The following is a 12,854-nucleotide window of genomic DNA, read 5'->3' as shown; positions in this document are numbered from 1 at the left end:
CACACACACACACCCTGCTCTGCTCGTGCTGGGTGGGAGATGTCAAGGGACTTTGATAGCAACATATCCTGGGGGGCTGAGCAGCAGGGCCTTCCCCCCTGGCTGTACCCAGAGCTGATTGAAGCCAGTTGGCCAGGGCAGCTGGATAGAAAGCCCCAGGCAGCAACAGCAGTGGTGGCAGATGCAGCCAGGCAGCATGGTGGGGTAGGAGGAGGGTGCTGGGCCAAGGGCAAGGAGATGATGCCCAGCAAGTAGGCAGTGTGGGTGGATGGCCCTGGCTTGTATGCAAAGGGCTTCCTCATCAATGACCTGCTAGAGTTGGAGGCCAGGCTGCAGCGCCAACCCCAGCCACCTGACACCACCAAAAATGAGGGCAAAGGTGGGCAGCAGCACTCTGCTGCTGGGCTTGACTTTCTGCATAGGCAGCCATGCCTGCTGCCACACCTGCATGCCCTTCCTGTGTGGGCAGCCCTGCCTGCTGCCTCATGCTGAGCCCCTGAAGGCCAGCACCAGGCCAGCATCTCTGGTGAGCAGACACACACTGCTCCATGATAGTCCATGGGGTCCCCTGCCACCTATAGCCACTGCATGCACACCCCTCTCTAGCCCCCGCCACAGCACAGACAACTTGGGCCAAAATACAATTCACCCAGGGCACCATTTTCCCTCAGGCAGGCTTTGGTTTCAAGGGCTGCTGCCCAGCTGCAAAAAAGTGATTACAGGCCTACCCAGGAAGACTGGGCCAGCTGAGGAGGATAATTGGCTTTGTCAGGGCCAGAGGAATTTAAAAGCTCACAGCGAAGGAAGCCAAGAGAAAAAGAGGGAAGGCTTCAAGGTGGCAGCACTGAGCCAGGACACACTCTCAAGATCTGGGAAAGGACTGCAGGGTACTAGTTAACCCTTTATTATATATTCATTTGTTTATGTTGTTGCTGGTAGGGACAAGAAACAGTGCTAGAAACACTGACAACCCTTTGCAGATCCAAGACTACAACTAGTTACTTTTGGACACCAGGAAAACAGGGATGCATAGGTGCAGGTCAAAGATTTAAAACTAAGGATCCAGAGGGGAATGCTGAGCAAAGAACTTAGTTACATCATTTTTGCTTCAGCTTCTGGGCCAGATCCTGATTGCTTTTGTGGGCACATTCAGGATGATCTAAAAAATCAGCAGTGTTAGGCATGTGGGTTCAAAGCCCTCAGCACAAAGAAAGTCTGGATTGCATGTCTCCATTTGAGTGCTCAAATTACCAGGCTACTGCAGAAGAAGTAAGCACCATAATTCCTATCTCCTGTTTGAGAGGGAAAGCTGATGCAAGTGCTGCACTTTCCACTGCGCTTAATGCTGCTCGTGGTATCCAACTGGCATTAGGTGTACTCTTTAGGCTCCTAACAGGTCAAATGAAGGCAACTCCCAGCTCTAGTCTGCACTGCAGTAGAGCATCAGGCAGAAGGTAAGATAGCTGTGTGAACTGGCTCAATTATGAGCATGCCCAGAAGCTTGAGTCTAGGCAGCATCAAGGAATCTTTTCAGGTGTGAAGGTATCTAATGAATCTAGCTGCCTCCACAATTCTGTGCTACATGACTTGCTTTTTGCAACTTAGGCAAGTAAAATTCCACTTAAGTCCAGTTTAGATTCCTATAAGAACTATTAGAATCTAGCCCTATATTCTAGTCTCTCTATAATCTCTTTACACTGCAATGCTGGAAGTTGTTACAAAAGTCATCACACAGATCCTCAACAATTAAAGACCCAGTTAAAGCCAGAGGGGACTTATTAAGCACACTTTGTTAAGGATAAAGTGAAGGAGCCCCCAGCTGACCCTTCATGTAGTCAGCCAAATCAAAAAGCTTATAAAAAAGCCCATATGAATTAGTCCCAAAATTCAGACATGCTAATTAAAGCACGTTGTGATCAGATATTACAATATTTAAGTGGCCATGGACAAGAGGGAAGTATGTCAGCTGACTCATGATAGGTAAACAACATCATTATTTCAAAACAGTACAGACCATATTTTCAAGGACGGGGATGCACTTCAGCCCATATGAATTCAGTTGACTTTCATATACAATGTTAATAACTCACCACAATTGGACACAAAAGAAATGTACCTACTTCCTCTTCAAGTGAATAAGTTTTGGTGACAAAGGTTCAAGTCAACTATTTTAAAATGTGGTAACTTATCAATTCAAACAAAACAAAAGCAAGTCTTCTTGTACACTTCCAGTTTACTTAGATGCCATGTTCATTTTCAGAAGAGACAGAGGCCTAAAAAAGTTCCATAAGCCCAGAAAAAGCACTAAGCATTGAAAGCTTTCAAAGAGGTCTCATCTCTCTTTGGTGAAACTATACTTCTGTAGACCAAAGACAGGAAATTCAGATTTAACCTACCCGTGAAAGTTTGAAATAAACAGGTGCAATGTGAGCAGAGGAATCAGGTGCACTCAGTGACCCTTGGCTGAAAAAGCAATTTAACAAGTTGTTTTGTACAAGGAACAAGTGTGCACTGGGCTTCCAACACACTAGTTACTCATTCGCTCATGCTGCCCCTGTATTGTATTCTGAAGTAAACACAAGATCATCCAAGTTATGTTCTCTATAATCAAATATGAAGTTTTGAAGAAATCCTCCACCACTTACTCAAGTACAATTCTTTTTTTCTTAGAAAATACAGAAGACTTTCCAACAGGTTGCTAGAAAAGATTGCTTTTGGATTTAGGAAACAAAAGGACATTTTCCAACAGGGCTGTTTTTTTTTTAAGAAACAGAAGACAACGTCACTTGGGAACGGGGATTCAGTGGTTTAGTTGTGAACTGGAATTTAAAGTTTGTGATCTCACAATAATCTGGACGACACGGTTTTAAGGAGTACCTGACTAAAAGAAAGGGGTTATATTTCTATCACGTTCATGTTCAGTATAAAAAAATGCTTTATTTTGAACAAATTATCTCCATTTGGTGTTACAGGCTTAAAATACATCATATTCATGGGCAAGCAGCATTTCACAGAATAATCAGATAAGCCTAATACAAATAAAGAGGAAGCCACTTGGGATTATCAGTCTTAATTGGTCTAGTCAGACTTCAGGAGGTCCTGTATGCTGTCACTTATTTGAGGTCAAAGAAATCCATAAATTAACATTTCTGTTCAACAGAAGAGATCCTGACATTTGCAAGTATGAGAAATGGGTATCTTTGGAAAAAATAATCTTATTCTAGGCTTTGAAGATGTGGGAAATGTAGGCTGGGATAAAGTAACCTCTCTTCTAATTATTAAGCCTCATTGGCAGCTTTAGACGGCTTGTGTAAATAATCAGCAAATGTACCTTTTGAAAACTTGCATTCAAAGTTTTACCACTAACAGGCAGTATTAGATTAATTGGAAGGCTTGACTGAAGACTGAGTGTATTGCATAAGTATTTTGTACTTATATACACAATATATAGTTCTATAATACTCGTATTTTGGTAGTTCAGCAATGCCCATACTATGCTAGACACTGCATATGTAGAGGAAGATTTTGCTGGACGTTGAAGTGTACCTAGAGGCACAAGTGCAATACTGAATCTCACTGAACGTGGGAATACGTTAATGCTTTGTCCAACCTAGAGGCCAAATGAAGGACTGTGTCAATAACTTGGTTTCAGTCTGTACCAATATCACCACTGAGGTCTTTCAGGCAGTGTGGAAGCCCTTCAAATGAAAGGAAGCTAGGATCTGATTTGCAATGCGCTTAAAAGCATAATTTAAATAATGAAGATATCTTTATATATCATATTAAAGATTCTGTTGCTTTTAAGACATTAGTCTTAAAAAAAACAAACCCCCAAAACAAAAAAACCCTTCAAAACCTAGTTGGTGGAAGCATTCGGCACAGGGCTAGGTTTAACTTGCATTCCGAGCTGGCCCAAAAGTTTATTTAGAAGTCAAGATTCTTACTTCCCTCTGTCACTATTATTGAACTAGTTTCTAGTCCACAATGCCAAGTTCCAGCAAATTAAAATCAACTCTCTGGCTCAGGTTTTGGCGCTAACAAAATAAGAACTAAATGTGAATAGTCACTATCACCATGCTTCCATATTTATTACACTTTAAGAGCCGTTCCTCAAATTTTTAAAACACGTGTTTTTGGCAATTTTAAGACAACCTACAAACACCAGTGACAGTGTTTCCTCCCTCCTGAGAGCTATATAGTTAAATTGGGTATTTCTTCAGGTCCAGGAGGCTGTAGACAGCCTCCCTACAGATCAAACTTTCATACTGTTTTTTGAACTGCTACATAAGCAGACAAGAATTCAATTTTGGCTAGGCAGCTTGCAAAGTCAGCGAACTGCAAAAGTTATTTAGCTTTTAATATGTGCCAGCATCCTTGGTTATAGTTCTAAGGCCTTTAAGAGACACTGAATGACAAAATATGTATTCTACATGCTGTATCAATTTGTAAGAATGTTTTACAATTGCAATGAAAAAACAGATTAGACTTGCAATTAAAACGGCTCTTTCTGGGTGCATCTAAACACATGCACCTTATTTTGCAGAGTTGACTAATTAGTGCTACAGTAAAGCATCACCATCTACATGTGCACTGGTATTAGGGTGTGGTAGATTAACTCTGCTGTAAGACAGTACTGTTGGGGACAGCACTACCTTACAGCAGAGTACTTAATTCTGCAAAAATGCACATGCAGATGGTGACAGAGGCTGGGTAGGGCACAAGGGTGCAGGGTCTGCCTGCTGTCTAGCTCCACACTTTAGTACTCTCATGTCACTGGTCAGCCCTGACACTGCCACAGCTGCCCAGGGCTGATTCCTTGTGCCCTGTCACCTCGGAGCTGTTACCAGGCACACATGGAGATACTTGCTCCTAGGAGCAGCTGATTCCCGTGTAAACTGAGCCAGAGTTTATCACATCATCTTAATAGCATGTGTAGATACACCCTTTGTCCATTAACTTGCTGCGCTATAAATGCAATAGGTAGGACAAATACTTTGAACCCATTTCAGGCATCTTGGAGGTGACAAGGGAGTTAGAGAAGATATACTACTTTAAACTGGTGTCCAACTTACTGATTATCAAACAGTTAATGGACCATGGAGCAAAAGACAGCTTCGATTCTTGAATTTTTCTTCTTAGATATCCTTATCCAGAAATTACCCTGCTGCATGGTACATGCATTCTGGCATCATAACGTGCTGACTTACTAGAGGACACTTCATAATTTTAAAGTTACACACTACACTAGATACATTTTCTTTCTAAGCTATTATTCAAGAAGTGTGTGTGCATGTATGTATAGAATCCCGAGTAAAATTTAACTATGAATTCTGGCAAAGCCAAGAGTAGTAACTCAGCTACTCTGCAGTGCTTAGAGAATAGGCTTTAGATTTTACACCAAAGAACTGGATTTATTGTAAATGCCACAGTCACAGTGATAGACAGTGCACAGACTTCTAGTAACAAACAAACATACATATTTTGTAACTAAGCATTTCTATTGGGTAAATAAAAGCACTTCACACAGCCTTCCTTTAAGTGTGCCTAAACTAACCTAAATAAGCAGACAGCATAGCAGAAAAGGAAAATTTAGGTGGGTAACTTTCTTAAGCAGTATATTTGTCCCCCCATGTATATAATTTATATTATATACATGCATTTTCATTAACAGTTCAATTCATACCTGAATGTAAAGACTGGCACACCTCTAATACAATTGCCACCTTTTAACTCAAGCATAGTTAATTCCAGGTATTTGTCAAGATAGAGGAATGACAGTTAAAAAGACTTCCCCCACAAGAAACAAGTTACACAAAGAATACTGTATCACTACAAGTTTTTATTCAGAAGCCCTTCTTTAAAAAAAAATCTCATTACGAACTTGTTTGGTCAAACTACACCACTTTCTAGCAGACATACAGTAAAAATGGCATGGCTCAGAATCGACCAGATCTTTCACGGTCTCTTGACCGCCTCCTATCACGTTCCCGTCCTCCACCTCCTCCTCCGCCGCCACCGCCACCGCCACCACGACCACGATCTCTGGATCTAGAACGACGTTCACGGGACCTTGACCTGGATCTATGCCTTCAAAAAAGTTGTAATACATAAATGTTTTACCACATTCAATATGTCAGTAACATCCTACAGAGAACTCAAAGATCAACTAAAGCAGTAATAAGATAGCACTCAGGCAGGTGTGGTCTGCAAGACCACAGAAAGAAGTTCAATTGCAAGAGTCCACATGTGTAATGAAGACTGCTGTTAACTATTAGATATGGGGTAACCAACTTATGGCATGCATGCCACAAGTGGCACAGGCAGCTGCTTGGTTTTTAGCACGTGAGGCCCAAGCACCTCCATTCCGCCAGCCCAGGGTGCAAACTATCAGGTACATCTTTGAGGGGGCAAGGATGAGGATGGCGCTCAGGAAGGGTCGGGGCACACCTATCAAAGGCTGGCAAACACTGTTAGATTTCTTGTCCAAATGGCGAGCAAAAGGCTCAGTGACAGCAAGATTCCTCCCTCTAACTGTACTAGTACATAACAGGTTGTAGAAGTAAGAAAAGGGAAAATCTTTACAGCTATCAGCAGGTTTTCCTGAACACAGCAAATCTACAGCCCTTTTGAAATAATTTTCATTAAACATATTAGACATCCGAGAAAGCATTAACCAGTCAATTCCTCTATTTCATACACATAAATTTCTTTGTTTACATGTATGCTGGAAATTCCTGTTTACAAGAGGCAGCCCAGATTTAAGAGGCCTTACTTTTTAAAATTAAAAAATGAGGATTTTCTGTATCAATTTCTCCAGTAGCAATGTACCCAAGTAACTAGCACATAGCCACTTCCTCTCCAGCCTCTACTTTCTCTACCACAGAGGAGGTCAAACAATGAGTTCTATCACCACAGAGAATGCAGCTCTGCCACAGTTACTGCAGAGTTGCAGACTATGGACCCATGTTTCTTAGGGGCAGGAAGTGCACAGGTCACAAATATACTAAAAAAAAAAGTTTTATACCAACCAGAATATAAAATCATGCATTCAAAGCTTTCAAGGGTATGCTATTTTATTTAGAAGTATGGTGTAGGGCTAACATAAGAACTTATATTCTGTGTTCACCCCAACTGCTGAACATGCCAAGTTTATTATTGTAGAAGAGTTCAGTGATCAATGTGACAAAAAGACTGGTTCTGCTGTGATACAGGAGAAACTGGTGCCTTAAAAAGAAGGCATGCTTGTAGCAGGCAGAAAATGAAAAAAGTGCTCTGTGTTGACCATTTACTTTATTGTCCCTTTGATTCTGAGATGTTTGGCACAAGCTTCAGTCCCATTATGGCTAAACTATTTGCATGATCCATTTAAAGTCCAATTCACAAACTCAAAAGGGAACAGTTCCAAACCGTGTTTCCTTATAGCAAAGCTCATTGCTAGTATGGGTCAACTTGGGTTTCAGATTATTTATTTGCAGCCTAAGATAAGTAAAGTGGGGGAGGGAAGAGCATCAAATTGCTGTTTGTGCTGACAGAGGTGGAAACTGGGATACTGGGGAACTGCCACATTCCAAGGCCAGATACAGACAAGTGAAAGTTCTCACTGCAGGAAGAGTGTTTGGCAAAGGGAAAAAAGGTCAAAATTCAGAAAAGTGACCATATGGCTCCTAAATTGATAACATTTTGACGTTTTATTTTAAAAGGTTCTTAGCATAAATATCAAAGCCGATACAGACATTAGCCTGCAATCTCAGATGGACTCGTATTTAACTGGGGAATTCTCATTAAAGCAGTTACTCAGCTTTTTTTTTTTTTGCACAAACGATACAATGTATACTTTTTGCAAAGCACTTTCTAATCCCTAAAATACTCCAAGACATTTATAGCATTTTTAAACACTAGTTTTGTATATTTGAGGGGAACAAGTGTCAAATTGGTTGCAGTGGAAATTGAAGTCTTATGAAGAAGATGCATATTGCATTGATAGAAGCAGTATTAAATTGTCCACAAGGTAAACTTACTTCACATTCACCAGTTTATCAGAAGCTTCTTGCCATTCTGTGACGTTCACTTTCCTTTGCCACCTTTACATCAATCATAATAACTTCAGGTGTTTATCAAGACAGTTAAAGAGACTTGCTTCACAAAGATGCAAGTTACACTAAATATTGCATAACTACAATTTCTTTTAGTTCAGAAACTATCAATACTAGAACCCTTATCAAAGACAGGAACAGGAGTACTAACTGTTACAAGTTTTGTGATGCTAGCATCAACTTGTGGTATGGCTAAATTTCAGGACATCCTTTCCAGTTTCTGCCCACATCCTAAACTCACAATCAGTTACGTGAAGTGGGAGACTTCCTTTCTAGATCCTCTGATAACACTAGCTTTGGTTCTTTAATTTTGTCATGAAGTAGTAAAAATAGCCAGAATAAAATTTTGAACATCTATGAATAATAGATGACTTTAAGGCATAAATGCAACAGGAGAGCAAGCAAAAGCTTAAATTCTTTTCAAGTTAAATCTTATTGTTTTTCTTAAAAATGTTTAGGAAATAAAACAGCTAAATTACTCCCATCAGTTGGAGCTTAACTTCAATTACAAATACTCACTTCTTACGACGACGTCCATATAACTCACGTCGCAATTCTCGAGAAATGGGCTTCAAATGCATAAAGTTACAGAAGCCTCCTCGTGTGCACTCTCTGAAACAAAATTAAGAAAAAAAAAAGTTAGCACAAAGAAATTCTTTCCTCCTTACACTGTCAATTTTTTGTACTAAATTAATTAGTATAAAATTTTGTACCAAGTCTGAGTGGTTATTTAGCCATGTCCACTAATTTTAACTCTCATTTTTAATATCATTTTAACATCTGTTTGGTAAAACATTTCAACTGGCCAGAAGTGGCAATTCAGCTTGATTGTGATTCACAGGAACTAGCTATGTGCCCCATGTCTGAACGAGAACCAAAATTTATGGATACGAAGAGACCGAATGCAAATAGATACTACAGCCCATGAACTGCACCTACTCTGCATGTCAGTATTACTCTAAGGTTCTCCCCTGCATTTGTCGATTGCTTTGTTTTTCATGCAAGCTATTATGAAAAGAAAGTGTGGGGAGGTATTTTTTTACCCCATTTCATATTGACGGCAGCAAGCTTCTCTGAAGTCAGTCACAGGAGAGAGCTCAGCATGAATTGGCTGCCCATTAAACCAACGGTTGTTCAGGTCAATCACAGCTTTTTCTGCATCTTCTTCACGACGAAACTAAATAAAATAAAGAGCCACAACAATTTCTCAAGAGGCTGCACAGAAATAGTTCAGTTATTCCCACCAAATCAATGACCGAGTACCCAGCAGGTCATTTGGAACCAACTAACCACTTGAAAATTTTTTTTAACACCACTGACCACTGAAGCAAGTGCAAGTATGATGTGGCTTTTCACTAACTGTTGTTCAAAATGAGCCTAAAAAGCCTTAAAAATTCTCTATTCCACATTTTATTTGGCTTTACTTTTACTTTTAAAGCACTGTAACTCAAAGACATGAGTGCATTTGATTTAAAGAGCAAACAATATTAAGTAAACAGGCAAAAGGTCTGACAATCTTCTCTTCCCAGATAAGTATTAATTTACATGACTTTGCGGAATACTAATGTTCAAGACACTAACTAGTCTAGCAAGTATGCCACATACTACCTCATTCAGATGCCTGAAAGTTACTGTCTACAAACATGAAATCAGCTTAAGGATATTTGATAATTAGGGCTCAAATCAGCTATCCCCCAAGTTTTAAGGTTTATTAAAAACTTTTAAGCACACAAGTTTAGGATCATCCAAGTCAGGGGTGGGAAATTATTTGGGTCCACGGACCACACAGGCAGTTCCGGGGAGCTGCTGTGGGCTGGTCAGCACCCCCTCTCCTGCTCTGGAGCCCACACACCTTGTGGCTCCTCCCCACCACTGCCAACAGCGCACAGCCCCAGCCTTGACCCTGGTCTGCTCTGCCTTTCTAGGCAGCCCAGGCTGCAGTGGTGGCTCCTTCTGGCTGCCATTGCCACTGGCCCCAGCCCCGGAGTATTGGTGGGGACCCACACACAAAACCCTGACCCCAGCCCGCCCAGCTCCTGCTCCAGACTTGGCCCAGAGCAGACTAGCTGGAATCTGCATGTACGGCCCTGACCTGGCCTGCCATGCGCCTACTCTGGACCACCCAGCCAATGCTGAGCAGCAGCCAAGCAGCAGCATGGGGGAAACTTCCCACCCCACCACTGCCAGGCCCTTCTTGCTGAAGTTGCAAGAACCCATGCCCAGGCTGCCTTGCTACTCCTCTCCGCCACCTCTGGCTTGCCCAGCAGGGCAGCAGTGGCAGTGCAAAAGAGCTGCAGAGCAGCCCAAAAGCAGGCTCAGGGTGCCTGCAGCAAGAAGGAACTGGCAGCAGCTAAGGGGAGGGGCTGTTTTTCCCCCACACCCAGCAGCAACTTCTGCTGCCACCACTGCTGCCACTACTCAGCGTGGGCAGGTGAGTATGGAGCAGGTGCAGGGTGGGGCAGGGCTTTGTGCACATGTTCTGGGTGGTCTGAAGCTGGGCTGCTCTGCTGGAGCGAGTCCGGAATGGACACGGGGCGGGCCAGGGTCAGGGCTGTGCACATGGGTCCCTGCCAGTACCACAAGGCTGGGGCCAATGGCAGCAGCAACTGGAAGGAGCCATTCCCACCCGGGCTGCCTAGAAAGGCAGTCCAAATGCAGAGCCACCCCACCCCACCCTGCTGCATAACCAGAGGGCAGCAGGAAGTGCTGTGGGCCAGACAGCAGGCGGGCAGGGCCAGACCAAGGGACCCACTGCGGGCTGGACAAAGTCCCTCCTGTAGACCATATTTTGCCTACCCCTGAACTAAATATTTCTACATTTCAGTATTTATAACACTGCCAAGGATGAAAAAGCAGAAAGCAGGCATACAATTTTTTGTTATTAATCAAACTACCCAGGAGAGCACACAAAACATCAACAGACTCTCCCCATGCATGAAGAAAGGTGTTTGTGCCTAAAAGCTTGCAAAGAACAATTTTTCAACTATTTTGTTTGTCTAATAAAAGAGATCACATTTACCCAAAGAATTCGGTCTGCCTATATCCTTACACCAACATGGCTACAATTAACAACCCTAAAGGTTAAGGGTAGCACCTAAAATTTGGGACACATTAAACACAGCCACCCTCATATTCAAGTAGCAATAGTGACTATCCAGCATTCGTTTTTTTAAAAATGTTAGGCTTGTACAAATACCGTTCATTTGTATGCTAAACAGAGATGACAGTTTGAATAGAGGTAACCACATTATATATGTAAATTAGCTTTATGCCCAGGCTGAGCAAGGTGAAAAGACTAAGAAGGTTATTTGCATTCCAATACTCAACTGTTAGCAAGACCAAAAATATTTTTCAAGTAGCTGACCAATTAAGCCTGTTTCTAATTTTCAGGTTTATACGGAAGTTAGAGAAGTAGAGCTGGAAGGGACTTCCAGAGATCACCTAGTTTAACCCCCCTCTTGAGGCAGATCATTCCTATTCAAACCACCCAATACAATCCATAATTTAAACCCTACAGAAGACTACTGTCAACTCTGACGCAACACAGATATAACACCCTAATCTACTGCATGTAGAATAGGTGAACCATAGCAGCCAAGTGGATTTGTCCAGCAATTACCATTTAACTGCAAATTTCTTAAGTTACTTTTACAGTACACACTTCTGGCAACTATAATCATTAGAAAAAGGAGAAAATGGCCTTGTTTTCATAAGCAAAATTATTTTAAGAGTGCATCCTTTTTAAACTTTCTTCTATACCCCATAACATTTGCCTTTCCATTGTCCCTGGTTTGGATTCTAACTTCAACACATCACCAGACTGTAAAGTTACATGCTTTCATTAGAATGCTATCATGCTTTTGCAAATGTTAACTGTACGCATTAAAGAAAATCAGAATTCATGATATCTGTGGAGTTCCTGTGTCCTACCTTGACATACACATTTCCAACTAGATGATCTCCAAGGTTATCACAAACATTCATCTCCTCAACTTCCCCATACTTCTCTTCCATTTCTGTGAAGACCTCCTAAATATAGAAGAACCGATTGAAAAAAATCTTGTGCAAGTTAAATAACTTCTCCACATAAAAAGACAGATGATTAATGCCAAGCAGGAAAAACAGTTCTCTCTCTACATGCCTGTTGCATGGTTTTCTAGACATGCCTAGGCAACATCTAGCACACAGTGGCTATTACTTGGATAAAATAATGAACCATAAAAATTGTTCTTTTTTTGTATTTGGGAAACGTATCAGTGTTTTGGACTGCTCTCACACACACAGCTTTAAGAAAGTAAAGCCGATCCAATGTTTCAGTCTATTCCATTTACAAATTTATTCACCAAGACTGAAGTATATTTTGACATCACGTAGGTATAGGTGAACAAAGGGAATTATATTCTAGTCATCCATTAAGAATAGGTTCTTGGAACAAAATACTCTAGACCCCAGAGTCTTTGCAGGATTAGGTTCTCAATCCCCCTATTGAAGGTGAGGGGTTCATGAACAAATCAGGAGTATAATAAAGCTGCAGCTGTTTGGGGCTTTTGTTGTTGTTTTTAGTCCCAGACTGAAAGTTTACATTTTTGTCCACCCCTCCCCCCGCTTCCTCTGCAATAGGCATTGCCATAAACTACTCACTTTTGCAACATCAAGATTGTCTAAAGATTATGATTTATTTTAATCAGTAAGTTAACATACCTCAAAGAATTCATCATAATGTTCCTGCATCTCAACATCGCTCACAGCACCTGCAAATAC

The 12,854-nt window shown here is 41.5% G+C and overlaps 1 protein-coding gene and 1 long non-coding RNA gene across 8 annotated transcripts in view; both read right to left on the bottom strand.

The window, feature by feature from the left end:
- Positions 1–2,917: 2,917 nt before the first annotated feature.
- The window catches only part of U2AF1 (U2 small nuclear RNA auxiliary factor 1), a 32,424-nt gene continuing 22,487 nt past the window's right edge, over positions 2,918–12,854 (bottom strand). For 2 of the 7 annotated variants that reach the window (XM_019524523.1, XM_019524522.1), the window contains exons 4-9: positions 12,795–12,844; positions 12,024–12,122; positions 9,137–9,270; positions 8,613–8,705; positions 8,019–8,081; positions 2,918–6,087 (exon numbers count right to left, since the gene is read on the bottom strand). In XM_019524523.1, coding sequence (XP_019380068.1) covers positions 5,937–6,087; positions 8,019–8,081; positions 8,613–8,705; positions 9,137–9,270; positions 12,024–12,122; positions 12,795–12,844 — 590 coding nt within the window. In that variant the 3' untranslated portion in view covers positions 2,918–5,936. The remainder of the gene's footprint in view (positions 6,088–8,018; positions 8,082–8,612; positions 8,706–9,136; positions 9,271–12,023; positions 12,123–12,794; positions 12,845–12,854) is intronic. The other 5 variants (XM_019524524.1, XM_019524521.1, XM_019524527.1 and 2 more) reach the window with 3 other exon arrangements.
- On the bottom strand, positions 7,290–8,012 carry LOC109302752. The gene is made up of 2 exons (XR_002098919.1): positions 7,895–8,012; positions 7,290–7,858 (listed from the first exon to the last, which is right to left on the bottom strand). It is a non-coding gene; the product is annotated as an uncharacterized LOC109302752 (long non-coding RNA).

Source organism: Gavialis gangeticus, unplaced genomic scaffold (genome assembly GCF_001723915.1).
Source record: "Gavialis gangeticus isolate Ggan-Ray unplaced genomic scaffold, GavGan_comp1, whole genome shotgun sequence".
In the NCBI taxonomy this organism is placed as follows: domain Eukaryota; kingdom Metazoa; phylum Chordata; order Crocodylia; family Gavialidae; genus Gavialis; species Gavialis gangeticus.
The sequence above is the reverse complement of the archived record's forward strand: the minus strand, read 5'-3'. Positions and strand labels throughout refer to the sequence as shown.